Source organism: Streptopelia decaocto (genome assembly GCF_964273445.1).
Source record: "Streptopelia decaocto genome assembly, chromosome: 4".
Lineage (NCBI taxonomy): Eukaryota > Metazoa > Chordata > Aves > Columbiformes > Columbidae > Streptopelia > Streptopelia decaocto.
In genome coordinates, this window is record NC_138658.1 from 32,360,691 (window position 1) to 32,374,331 (window position 13,641).

A 13,641-nucleotide genomic window follows, 5' to 3' on the forward strand; every position below is an offset into this window, starting at 1 on the left:
TTTGTTCTTGGAATAGTTACTGAAATGTTTGCTGTGCAGGGAGGGGAGGGCAGCGCCCAGCCATAGAGAGCATACACTTCCAGATTATAAGATGGGGACCTTCACTTTTGTTCCCAAACTGGGGAAGCTCATTTGGGACTTGGAGAACTGCAAGTTGCCCAGTGTCTGTTGTGGCTTTGTCGCGAGGTCTGGCTTGGATGTCAGGTCATGCTGCGTGACAATGACACTTGCTTTGAACATTTGCACATGTATTATTTTACCTCTATAGGCTGAAATTTTAATGAGCTGTGGAAAAGTTGAGATGTTGAAAACATGACCCTGTGGTAGCTGAAAATCCATGTGTTACCTACTGCTGGCCGTGGTTTGGGGCAGCACCTCATGTGTACTTATTCCCACTGTCTTTTTGCCACACTCTTGGCAAAAGCCACATCTTCCCATTTTGAAAGAGGGATCTGCCTTACAAAGCCTCACTGCTCCTCTTTTAGTGTTAAAATACTGCTGTGGAGTGACATGATGAAGCCTGTTCAGAGACTGAATGCACTTTTTTACATGCGCTTAGGTCACACGTGGGTCTGTACTTTCAAAGTTGTCCTTAAGACAGGCTGGTCCTGCTCCCCAGCCCACTGCAGCCCCTCTGCTCACAAAAAGCCCTGCTGGCTTCACCAGGGCTTTGTGCGGGTCCCGGTGGGCTCCCATTTATCTTGCAGAGGAATGAGCAGCGAGAGATGTACGGCCAAGCTCGGTTAAATACACCTTTGGGCTGTAGAGAGGCCTTTGGCCTCTCCAGAGGAGCTTTTCCCCTCGCAGGCAGCTTGAGAAACTCCATGTCAAACAGGTTAATGTGTGGAGCATGCAGAAGCAAAGTGCATCCTTTCTTGCAGTGGAAGCACACCTCTGGTTTGAGGCTCATTAAGAAACTAAAAATACCATTTCTGATTCTTTGCCCTTAGTTTCACAGGTGAAAATTTCAAGTTGGTGAACTCCACTCAGCTTCTTAGCTTTGAAATAAAGGAGGAAATGCAAGAATCTAGGGGAGGTGGAGTCTCATACTTGATTGCATGTGTGGTGGTGTTTTTTTTTTTTTTTCTTTTTTTACTGATACAAAATAATCAAAAGCTGACTTCCTCCTATATTTTTTTAGCTCATTTTTCTCCTCTTCCTTCCCCCACCAGCTATCTTGCTGAAGGAAACAAATGTTAACCTGTTGGCTCAAGGTGCCCATTGCTGGAAATCAGAGCTCTAGAGTTTAACGTGCCAACTGTAACATACCTGAGGCTTTTTTTGGTGGTAGACATTTTGTTAATAAACCTGTGAAACAGGGTGTGTTTCACATGGTTCTGCTTCGTTTAATAGCAGAAGGTTGCAGCATTTTGCATGTCAGAAGAAATTGGCTCAGAGCATATGCTGTGCATTGGCTTTGGCAGATCCCAGATGTTTTGTAAGGGCCTGGTAATTTCTGCAATAAGCGTTGTAACTACTAATCCTGGTAATGACAAAATTTTTGGATTTTTGCCAGTTTGAATTTTCTGGTGCCAATTTTTCCGTATCTATGTTTTCTTTAACACTGTAATCTAACAAAGTCTAAAAATACAGTGGTACTTAGGAGTAGGTCACAAATACACTGTGAGAGTGCTTCCTTTTATTAATAGCACTAAATGATGGAGCTGCCTTTCCATTTTGCATACTGCGACCCAGGATGCCGAGTGACACAAGACAGGCGAGTGCAGCAATCTGCTCTTTTCCAAGAGAGCAGCCAGGGGAATTCGGCAGGCTGCCTGCCTGCCTGGTGTCCTGCCACCATAGGGGTTTACCGACTTTGAGTGAGAAAGTAGAAGTGATCCGATGCTGTGGAGGATTCTCCCTTGCTTTTTCTGCCCACAGAAGGGGAGTACTTGAAAATATAGCTGGAGTTTTGTATGGCAAACTGGGAAAGAATTTGGCTTTAGGTATGTATAAAATGACTATTGAAGCATATACTTGATGATGAAAATACACAGTGCAATCAGTTAAAATGTGAATGAACAATAAGAGTAGCCTGCAATTTTTTGTTGCTATTGGAATTTTAAAAGGTTCTTCATAGGAAAAAGTTCCATATTTTTCTATAGAAAATAGATGTCCAGTGTAATAATTAATATAATGCATCACTTCTCTAAAATGGCATAGATCCAATAGGTTACTGCACCAGTACGAAAAGCTTTGTTAAGTGACACAGACACGTTTGGAGGGCACCTCAAGAGGATGTAATACATCCCAACTGGGAGGAGTGGAAAGCAAGAACGAAAGAGTGATGCTCCTGTGAGATGAAGAGTTGATGATTTTGGGCTGAAGCTACTTTTTTGGTGTTGCTGTTTTGTTACTGACTTAAAGATTTAACTTTTCCTCCTTAAGATTTGGTAGTGGCCCCTGGGGTGAGCAGCTTTGTTCCCCTGCTCTATGCAGGATGACTGTAACCACAGCTTCACTGTGCAGCACCATGCTTAAACTACCTTTAAAAGGGGTGTAGCATTGCACCTTCTCTTTGTATTTCTTTTTCCTTTACATTATATTTTTGCAGTCATATAGTATGGCCTGTGAAAATGCTATTCAGTGACATGAAAAATTAGGTGTCCCTAGAAAGCTAGTGTATGTAGTTTGAATTCTGGGTGGTTTGCACATGCTTCAGAAGTCTTACATGAAGTTTCATCTGTTAGAGCAGGGAATTAAATTTTAATAATTCAGGCAATCAATAGCAGTAATATTTTTTTCTCCTTATAAAACTGAAACGTGCACTGAGAAAGGGTGGTGTTGATGTGTTACTCAAGCAAATGCTTGGTGCAAGGATTTTGAAAGAGGTGTGCATATCTGAGTTTTCAAGAGGGACTTCCACAGTGTCTTACCAGTTTGTAAAATAATTTAATGCGTAATGCATCTGAACTGTGTATTGTAGTGCTTGCTTTTCCACGGTAGTAGCATTTTAAGCTATCTAGTAAAGCACTGTCTAGCTAAGTCGCACAGTTTTCTACATTGAACCCATTTTGCTTGTCTGTCTTCATATGCTGGCTCGAGCAAGGAATGGTATTGGATATGCATAGGTAAATTACTGTGCTTAAAGGTTGATCCCTAAAGATAATACTTTGTTCTTAATGATTTGGGCTGAAATGGTCCAGCCCAAAGGCAATAATTTAAAAGCAGAAATTATTACTGTTTCTTTGAGTCCTAGCTCTGAGTTTTCTTGCATTTGCTTACTTTCCTTTTTAGTTAATGTTATTTTTTTCTGTTTCAAAGGGCAGGGGATTTTTTTAACTATTTAATGGGTTCAGTGTAAAGGTTTCCAATGGGCTATTAAGGTCTTCCAAGCAAATCTGTGCCTTAGCTGTCCCCCAGGCCTGTACTCTTTCATTATAAAAAGAAACTAAAAGGCTTGGATTAATGCAGAAAGAGCACTAGGCAGTCACATAGGAAGATTATCACTCTTAATTGCTGTAGGAAGATTATCACTCTTAATTATTAAGCAGGTCAAGCTTATCAGCAACCACAGAGCCCTTTCATGCATTTGCTGAACTCTTCTAACATAAAATGGTTTCTGCTAAGATGGAAGCTTTTGGCTGGGGCTGTAAATAGCGAAAGGAAATGTCTGGGCGCAATGGTGTTTGACAAGAGCGTAACTTCCTAGTACCGTGAGCTGTGCAGCCCCACGGCGCTTCCTGCCCGTGGCCTCTTCCCTGCGCTGGGGCAGGAGCCACATCCCCCAGACACAGAAATGCCGGAGAAATACCACGTTGCCCCGGCATGTGAAAGTGAAACACTTGAAGGAGGTTTGCTGCTGAATTGACAGAAATTGGCCCTTTGCTCTTGGCTTGGGGAGGGTTTTTTTTGAGTAAAATTGTGTGTGGTTGATTAAATGAATTTTTCTTTTAACCAATGAAACTAGAATTGCAATTGATACATTAAAAAGGTGAGGTCGTTTGTCACTTGGATTTCTTCCCTCTCTACTGCTAATTGTCCTGGAGACACTCTGCAGGAACAGAAAACAAGTTCATTGTTATTTTAAAGGGAATTAATTTAGTTGAGGCAGGTATGATAGAATCAGTATTTGTTTCTTCTGGAATATCTGGCTCTCCCTCTGTTAGATTCCTAATTATGTTAGTACAGGACTATGCTTAAAAACAACCCTTGCCACTAAAATCTTCCGTCATGGTTTCACCGTTGCAAGAACAGAATTAAATACGATCTAGTAAGTAAAAACAAGTGTGCTCTCCTTAGGTAGAAGGCAAGTGGGTTTGTGGTTTATCTTCTGCCTTCCTTAAGGTTCTTTTATCCTACTTCTTTCATGGGACCATGCTGTGAAATTTGACTGCTTTCAGTAAAATGCTTTGAAAACTGGGGGCTCGGAATAGTAATTTAAATTTCATGGTATTTCAGCACAAGGTTTGCACTTACTGCTGTGCTTTTAGCTGGAGAAGGCAGTGTCTGACACGGTGCAAGCCTCTTCACTTTCCCTACGGTTCATGTTTTCAAAGTGTCTGAAAAAGGCTGTGCGGCAGCACATCTCCACTTGAAAATGTTTCATTTTGAGTTCAGAGACTCTGAGCAGGGGTTTGGGTAAACAGTATGGGCTTTCAGAGGTGTGGAGTCTCATAGCTCCTCTTGAAGTGATTTTTTGAGTTGTGAGAGTTGAACAGCATTCTTCAAAAAGCAGCCACTTATTTACATGTATAAAGTAGGCCAGGTTGCTTTCAGGTTTGACTGCCTCTCTCAATGCTTGTTAATTAAGATAGGCAAAAGTTAACATGGCAGAATTATTTGTGATCTTAGCATTAGTTTTTTTGAAGAACAAACCTGGTGGTTATGCAGGCAGGTTAAAGGTTGGTTTGTTTGTTTGGGGTTTTTTGGGGGGTTTGGCAGCTACAGGGTAAGCAAATTACTCAAAAAAAAGTAAATTTTGTTAAAAAGCTTTGAGGTTTAAAAAGGAAAAAAAATAGCATGAGCTGCTTTGTGTGCCTTTGAGATTTATGTTTTTGTTTTGCATCCTCATGGACTAAAAGCATTCTTGAAAAAGACATGAAATGCAGAAGTCTGGGACCTGGTAATTTGAGATTAAAAGTCAAGAATGCCAAGGCTCCTTATGGAGCCTAAAGTGTGTATTTGTATTAGACAAACAACTCTTTTAATTCATTTTTAGGAAGAATTGAGAGAAAATTGCTGGCTTTTAAAAGTTAAATTGTAAGGAAGCTTAAAAAAAGAAAGGCAATCTAAAGGGTTTATTTCAGAGCAGTTATCGTTGTCTTAAGTATTTGGAAATCACCTTATGAAATATTGCAAAAGGAACAGGCCATTATTAAATTATATGGAGCAAAAAGGAAAATTAAGGTGGATGTTCTGCTTGCCAGCATATTTGGGATTTGCTGCCAGTGGTAGAGATGCTTCAGAGAAAAATGTTTGGTGTGCATTTTGAACTAGTGGGCCCCGTACACTCATCCAAAATAAATAACTTAGATATTTCTCAGCCTAGCTGAAAAAAGACTCCTTTTTTTTTTTTTTTTTTCTGTGTGTGTGTGTGTGTGTGTGTGTGTGTGTGTCTACAAGTAGTTGCAGGTTCAGCTTAGGCCACATGGGTGCCTGGTTTGCATGCCCAATTCACTGATAAGCCACTTGCTGTTCTCACAGGTCTGTGCTGGGGGTTTCTAGGGGTTTATATACTTTTTGATTTTTAAAAAGTCTGCTTTTTTTTTTCCTCCATCCTGTTCAAGCAGATTCTCCAAAATGCCTAAAAATACAGGGTCCCCCTGCACCATCTCTAGACCATGTTGGTTGTTGCTTGAAATCTGGGTGGCTAAAGGATTTTGGAAGAAGAGGTTTGAGGAAACAATTTCAAATGAACTCAAGTAATTGTGAATTAATTTCTTAATTTAGTACAGATTTCAGTTATTTCAGAAGTTGAAGACTGCTTTATGGGAGGGAGTAATTCCGTTCTGCTGTTACACATGCTTTATTGTGCTGCTGCTGCTAAAGTACAAACCACAGGCACATCTGGAGAAGAAAGCCTTTTCTTTTCACCAGGATGCTTGCTGTAGTTCTTTGTGCCTTGCTGCTTATCTTCTCCACTAGTTTTCTTCATGAGTCTTATTCTAATTTTTATTGCAGTCCACATTTAGCTTCTTTGGACATTTTTCAAGGCGACTGGGTGTGAGGGTAGGCAGAAAAGCCATTTTTTTAAATCTGTGTCTTTCAGTTTATATCCCTTTGAGAAGTGTGACTTCGTAAGAGCTATACCATGTGAAATATTGTGAGTTTGGTCATTGCGACTTTGTAGTTTTGTAATAAATAAAACTGAAGCACTGCTGGCTTAGGTAACTATTCTGTGAAGGGTTTGTATAAGCCTTATTGCAGAATTTTATCAGAAGAGGGAGCGCAGGCAGCGAGAGGAGAGAAAGTTACCCAGAAAGACACCTGATGGCAGTGAAAACACCAGGGCAGGAGGAGAGGAGCGGAGGGGGCTGCTCAGGTTGCTGGAAGAGAACGATGACCAAGGGGCCAAATGGATGCAACAGAGCATAGTTTGTCCTCTGCACATTGATCTGAGCTTACCTACCTCTTCATCTCTGTGCTTTTTGAAATAAACTAAGTATCAGCCCATTGAAACTTTGTTCAGCAGGTCTTGGCTATATGCTGCTTCGTCAGCTTCAGAAGTTGTGTGGTGGTGGTGGTGGTGTTTTTTGGTGGGTTTTTTTTGTCCTTTTTTAAAAAAAAAAAAGGGGAAAGATCGCTAGATCTGTCTGCCTCCTTAAATCATGACCTTGGCCAGAGATCATGGGATTTGTTTTTAGAGAGATTATCTGGTCTATTTCACTGGTTTATTTTGGTTTAGCTCCTTTACAGTTTTCCTGTAACCAGACTAGCAGGCATGCGTGCACACATTATTTGATGGGTAACACTGTTCTGGGCTTTCCTGCTTTCCACAGTCTAGGCTGCAGTCCTTGATGTGCATAGTGTCGTTCAGAGGAAATAAAGATGATCACGCTTCTTCCAGCAGCAGCAGAGCTCTCTGCTAAAGCATGCAAGTGAATTCCTAAAGATGGGTTGCAGATCCCAAGCATTCAGAAGCAGTGAGTCAGTCCTCCTCCTCTTCCCTAAACAATGCAGTGCTAAAAATACTGGAGTTTTTTTGCCTTTTAGGTTTCCAGTGTTTAAAATTCACATTTTTGTTCTTTTACTTTCTGGACTTCTTTTTTTCTTTAAAAAAAAAAATCTGCGAAAACCGAGTGGTTCATGTGTTATCACCTGAGTCTGAGGTCAGTACAGGGCTTCAGGAGAACTCTTGTAAAGCATCCAGGGCTGAGGGAACTGTGCAGGAGCTTCTCCATATGTCACAGCCCTGTAGAGACACAGCACATACAGCTTGCCTGTGAGCTCTATAGGGTTGTTGCAAAATGAACTTATTTTCTGATTTCTGAGGACTCTTTCTGCCTCTAGGAAAGAAGTTTAGTTTGATTACAAAAAAATAATAATGTAAAAATGTTCCTGTTGGCAGCAGAGTTACCTCGATCAAGTTGTAATTTCATATTTCCAAACAATTTTATCACCTCTTTCAAAGCTGCTGTGTGTCCTTCAGGAGCTGCAGTTTGTAACCTTTCTAACTACTGCTTGGTGCTTTTGCTGCCTTTGGTAAACTGGAAGTTTAGAGAAGAGAGGGACTAGGGGCTGTGACAAACGGAAGCTTTGTATCTGCTCTGCAGAAGACTTCTGTTCAGCTGCTGTTTCTGTTTCTGTATCAATTTCCTCTTAATTAACTGTTTGCATTTTTCAAAATAATTTGCATCAGCTGTAATCAAAACTATTAAAAGTATTTGGGTTTGGTTGTTTCCGTGCATGTGAATCTTATTCTCTTAATCTGCTTTTTGTTTATCAGGTGTAATCTAAAGGAATTAATCTAAAATTAGTTAGTAAATGAAGTGGTTTAAATTTAATTTCTCTGTTTCAGTTTACACATAAAAATTGTGCTTTCTGTACAATACCTACATGCTTTTGCTCCTCAAAACCTCATCCTGTGGGTTCGTTAGTATTCCTACACTGAACAAGTGGCAAAATGCCGAAGTCAAATTTTATTTAATCAATATACTGAAAAATAAAACAGTGCTGCCTGAGCAGAATCACTCAAAAAGGCCCTCTTGTACGTTAAATAATCTAGTCCTTTTTGTCTGCTGCTTCCAAGAAAACCCTGCAACCATAAAGAAAAGACCTGACAATAAAATGCCTCCGCCGACTTGCTTTTTCTTCATCTGCTGTGAACAAAGGGCACAAAAAGAAAATATGAAGAAAGGGCACCAAGTAGCAAGTACAATTTTTCTCAACTACAGATGTTGCTGTCTGAATCATCAGATAATATGCATCTTAAAATAATCTAAGGTAATTGATTAAAAAAATAAGGATATGAGGAAGACTTAAGGGAGCAGATGGAAGAAAAAGAGACACTGGGATAAACTTGCAGGAAACTTTCCTCCATTTCTACCCAGATTCTGCAGATTGCTGAGTGTTTTACATGCATAATTAGATAAATTATCTCAATCTTGAAGTTTTCTTTAAAAAAACCCCCACACAACACCAAACAATTTATTCAGAGTAGATTTGGTCTTTTGTTTGAATTTTTAGGAAGAATACTTCTCTTTTGATTTTGGCCAGTGAAGTATGAATAATTCTGTTGTGAAGAAAGATCTTTTTTTCTGTTGGGCTTTGCAGGAGGTAAAAGGGGCTTTGCTTATTTGGAACAGATGTTTTTGTATAACATACATTGCATATATATATTAGAGTTTAGGGCTATAGATAAATGTATAAAAATCTGACCTGCTTGTTTGTCTATTTTTACTAATTACATCAAAGTGTAAAAGAACTGAAAGAGTAAGAGCAAACCAATTTCAATTATGTATTTAACAGCACGCTCAGCATCCCTGTAGTAGTGTCCCCCTTTTTTAGTCCTGTGTCAAAAGGACACCAAAATGTTCCTTCCTGGAGCAGGAAATGTAAAAGGCTGGAACTTCTCCATGATCTCTGATGCCTTTTTCCCTACAGAGAAGCACCTCTGGGGCTTCTCAGGGGAGGGAATATGATGGCTTAAGATGTTACAGCTCATGCTCCTTTTAAGAAACAACAACAAAAAAAACCAAAGCTGCTGCCCACATACTTCGCTTGCACAGGTGGTCAGGGGTTCTTGCATTCCTTCATCCTGCTCTTCTCCCCTGGTGTCACCCTTCCTCCTCACCCCATCTTCTCCTCCAGCCCCTTTTTGTCTGTTCCACATCCATCTGGTGCTGTGAGTTGGGTGCCCAGTCAGGATTTGTCCCTCTCTGCTGGGTGTTTGCTGGGAATCGGGGTGATGGGCTGGAGCTGTGGGTCTCTGGGGCTCATCCTCTCCCCCCATCCTCCCACAGAGCCTGCCCCCCATCTTCCCCCTGCCCTGGGTTTTCTGGGTGACCTCTGGAGCCCTCACTTGCCTCCCACTGTTTCAGCTGTTCTTACTCTTTTTTTTTGCTGGAGATGAATGGTCCAGGGTGCCAGCATTTGAAATAAATTGTGAGGATGGAGAGGAATTGTTGAGCTGGCAAGTGATAATGGGACAAGTTAAACTACTTTTTTGATACAAAGTCAATTACTGCTAAGTGTTTAAAGTAGATGCCAGGATCTCCCTTCCCCCTTCTATTTTTTTCTCCCATTTCCCTCCAGCTCACTTGTGCTTAAAAATGTCCCCTGAAATGCTGGAATTGACCTGCTGTATGGAAGTTTAACATTCAGAACTTGATGTGCGACTGGTCTGGCTGAAAAAGCAGAGATGCCATTGAATGTGGAGCCTGGCTTTGTTCAATGGTGTGTTTAACGTGATGTTAACTGATCTTAAAAGCAATTAAAGAATAGTTGGAAACTAGGCATTTTCAATTATGAAGAGAACTGTTTCTCCACATTTGTTGTTTCAAGACTTCCATTCCTCGTCTAATATTTGTGTGTCTTTCCCAGGCCTGTAACATTCTCATGAAATGACCCGTGTACTTTTTTAGACATGTCTGAAGCCAAAGAGAAGTTTTTGGCATAATTTGAGGTGAATCCGTTATTAAGCTGAGTTTAAAAAAGAAATCCAAAAAGTAAATGTTTTCTTTTAAAAAGTATCTTGAACATTTAAATGTCTCAATAAATTGCCTTTGACATTTATTTCCCTGTCAGGTCCCCTGCAGAAATCTGAATATATTGAGTTGTGTTTGGAGAGTGAGGATACAGAAGGATGTTCTGCCAGCTTCCAGCTGGCTTTGAAACTTGTGGTAACACATTCGAGGATTACACTTCTAATCTATTAATAGATGGTCCAGTCCCTTTCTCTCTATAGTGATGGGCTTTAAAATGCATCCCTGTTGTTCAGGTGCAATGGGCAGAATGATTCCCTGCTCATTCCTGCTAGTCCAACCTGTTGTCTTCTCCTTTGGGGGAAGAAGAAACCCTAAATGGTGGTGGATTTCTTTTTCCACTAGTCCTGCAGTTGAATAAGCTCAGCTCTCAGGTTTGGGGCTTTGGGGCTGCTGATCAGCGGTGCAGATGCCCTGGAGTGGGGCAGCGGGCAGGGTTATGAGCAAAGCACCCTAGGAATGCGGATGTTCTGCTTTTGGGGCCAGGCTGGGGCTTGGAGCAATTTGGTGGCTTTTGTGGGGTGCAGAGCAGAAGCTGGATGTCTTGTAACCGTGGGCCCATTCCTGGGGCTGCTGGGGAGCAGTGTGCAGGGATGCTCTGAAAGTTACCTCCATGCTCAGGAGTTGGAGCCTGCAGAGTTCATCAGCTGAGGCTTAGCTTTAGCCGTCCCGCATCCAGGCTGCCTTCTCCAGAAGGAGTGGGATGTCAGGCCTGGAATCCTGCTGCTACTGCTCTTTGTTGGGCTTTTCCCATTTTCTGGTGAGCAGAGCGTTGGACATGATTGTTGACTGAACAGTAATATAGTGCACTTTTAAGAACCAGTGCTACAGCATGGCCTTGTTCACCCAAACCAAATGAAACAGTCTCCTACATCCACAGCTGGGTTTGCATGCAGTTGGTGCATTGAGTCCCTGTTGCAGAGAGTGAGGGTTGAGAGTGAAAGAGCTGATGCTTCTAGAGCTCCCCAGAAGGAAAATTAGTAAGTCTTGGAGAGCTGCTGCCAATTACACAAATTGCGCAGAGAAGCACTCAGCTTCTTGCCTTTCTTAGCAAAGGTTTTTCTGGTGGGAAAATGTATTTCAAGCAGTACCCGTAAGATGTTAGAAACTTAAGGGGTGATGGGGTTCAGGGTGATACTGTAGTGTCTTGACTTTTATTTTGCTATGTATGTGTGTGCATATGAAAAAGGGATCTGAGGACACTTGGGAAATGTGCCTTCCCCCAAATGTCTGGGGCTTTTACTGAAATAGTAACTTCAATTTGTGTGTGTTCACAGCAATGCTACTCCGACTTGCCTGCTGGGTGTGTCTTTGAGGATGACTTTTGGAAGGGGAAGAAGATGCTTGTTGCTGTGTTTTTTCTAGAAACGGAGCAAGAGCTGGCCAGGGCAGAGCTGAGTGGTTAGAAGGACACCGTCCTTCACCTGGACTTTGTAGTTCTGCATCATCTGTTCTGTTGTTATTTTCTAGCAGTTCCCCAGGAATGCTACCTGAATATATTGCATTCCTCCTGCTACAGCAGCAAGAGAGTTTGCTCCCTTCTGTGAGAAATGTTTTAATAATAATACACCTGATTTTTCCTGACTAGTAATAAATTATTATGTCTCTCTTGGCTTGGAATATAACAACAGAATTATGTAGGTACTTTAATATATTAAAGGTGTAATGTTACACAACTACATTTTTAAATTGGGAACCAATTAACTGCACTACCACACATTAGACAAAACAGCTGGATAACTAATGAGACCACAGTCCATCCTTCCCTTCTCAGATTCATCCTTCCTAGGATGCTTATTAGCATCATCCAGTAAAGATGAAACTTGTTCTGACTATGCAACATGCAGACTGCTTCTGGGGAAGTTTTTAAGAGCATAGCACTGGGGACATAGATGTAATGAACAAGTGCTGGGCTTGTTTTTTACCGATGTGATTGTTCGGACTTGTGGAAGACAAGTTTTAATTGAGAAAGTGGTGAAGATATCCTGGGATTTCTGTCTATGTTATAGGGCATCGACTCACATTGAAGCAAGTCAAAAATGTGCTAGAACTGATGGGAACTTTATTGTGAATTTTCCTGGGGCAAAGGGAAGATGATGATGTGTGTGTTTCACATTATTTCTTACTCTCTTTTGCATATAAGAAACGAGTTGGCTTTTGCATTGAAGCCACAGCTAGGCAAGCACTTCTTTTGATGTTGGCTTTTGCACAAGCTGCTATTTACTCCTTTACCTCTGCAGCTCTCAGATGTGCTCATACCAGTGCCCGTGTGAATTTTGAATGGACAAGACTGGGGATCTGCTCTGTGCTGACACAGTTTTCATTCCCTGGGATTTTCAAGTTGTTTTCCCTCCTGTAGTTCACTGTGCAGCCCCACAAAGAGCTGTATCAGCACGACTGAGGAGATAATGTGCACAGAAGGGAGGTTGTCCAAGGCAGCATTGCTTCTAACATGGGATACTTCTCAAACTGCACTTTAATTGCCATGAGCTTTCCAGCATGTGCCATTGTATGGAAACCTTCGTAAAAGGTTGATCTTATGGCAGCGAGAGGAATATATGAAAAGATTTCTAAGTCGAGTGTGTTTAGACTATAAAGAGTCAGAGGCTGTAACTTATGTTCTTCCCCTGCAATGTGTAGTGTCATGCCCACTAAATATTAATTGTGGCTTCTTTTCCTTTTTTTCCAGCTTCTCAGCAAAGGTGCCTCCAAATGGGAAGGCCTTACATTTTCACCCGTCAGTTCTGCATTTTGGAATGCAGTGAGTATCTTAAATTATTGTTATTTGGATTAATAACGAAGTGGGGGCAAACAACTCTAGTGGGCTATGTTTGGGTAATGAGCATTAGCCAAGATCATGCCACCCTCTGAAAGAAAGAGAAATAGTAATTAATTGCCACAGAGTTCAAACTGTGTTTCTTGCCTTACAGTGCTTTGCAAATGAAAATCAGCATAGTTCTAGGAAGGAGGAAAAGGGAATAGCAAATGATGATACTTTCTGTGTATATTTCAGGTGGTTCTGCCTGGATGTCAGATCAGTTTTTCATGCTGGTGGTTCATTTATTGAAAAATTGCCTTCCAAGTGGATGGGGAGCTTGTTACTTCCTTTAACTTCTGAAAATAAAATCCAGAAAGTCCTAGGCAAAACATACTGGTAGAATACTTGAGATTTAATTAATTTATTTATTTTAAATTCTCCTTTAAGAAAGCTTTAAAAATTTTTCTTAACTGATAATTGGTCTTTGGTCTATCAGTAACTGAAAAGAAACACGGTCCAGTTCTGAGTTAAAGGAATCTTTCAGAGGATGCATAGAATGAATGTATGAGATGCTGGGTCTTAGGGTGTATTAGCTAAAGCAAAAGCCTTAAGAGAATCATTTATTTACCTGACAAAACAAGGCTTTGGTTATTTAAGCTGTGTTATTCAAAATTTCATGCCTGGTAAGGTTTGGTTTTTTTCTTAAACTCCTGGTGAGTCAAAGGAGTTTTGGCTAAG

At 41.0% G+C, this 13,641-nt stretch overlaps 1 protein-coding gene across 4 annotated transcripts in view; it reads left to right on the top strand.

The window, feature by feature from the left end:
- TMEM131L (transmembrane 131 like) overlaps positions 1–13,641 on the top strand; it is an 80,201-nt gene that overhangs the window by 23,057 nt on the left and 43,503 nt on the right. For all 4 annotated transcript variants that reach the window (XM_082051708.1, XM_082051705.1, XM_082051707.1 and 1 more), the window contains exon 4: positions 12,835–12,906. In XM_082051708.1, coding sequence (XP_081907834.1) covers positions 12,835–12,906 — 72 coding nt within the window. The remainder of the gene's footprint in view (positions 1–12,834; positions 12,907–13,641) is intronic.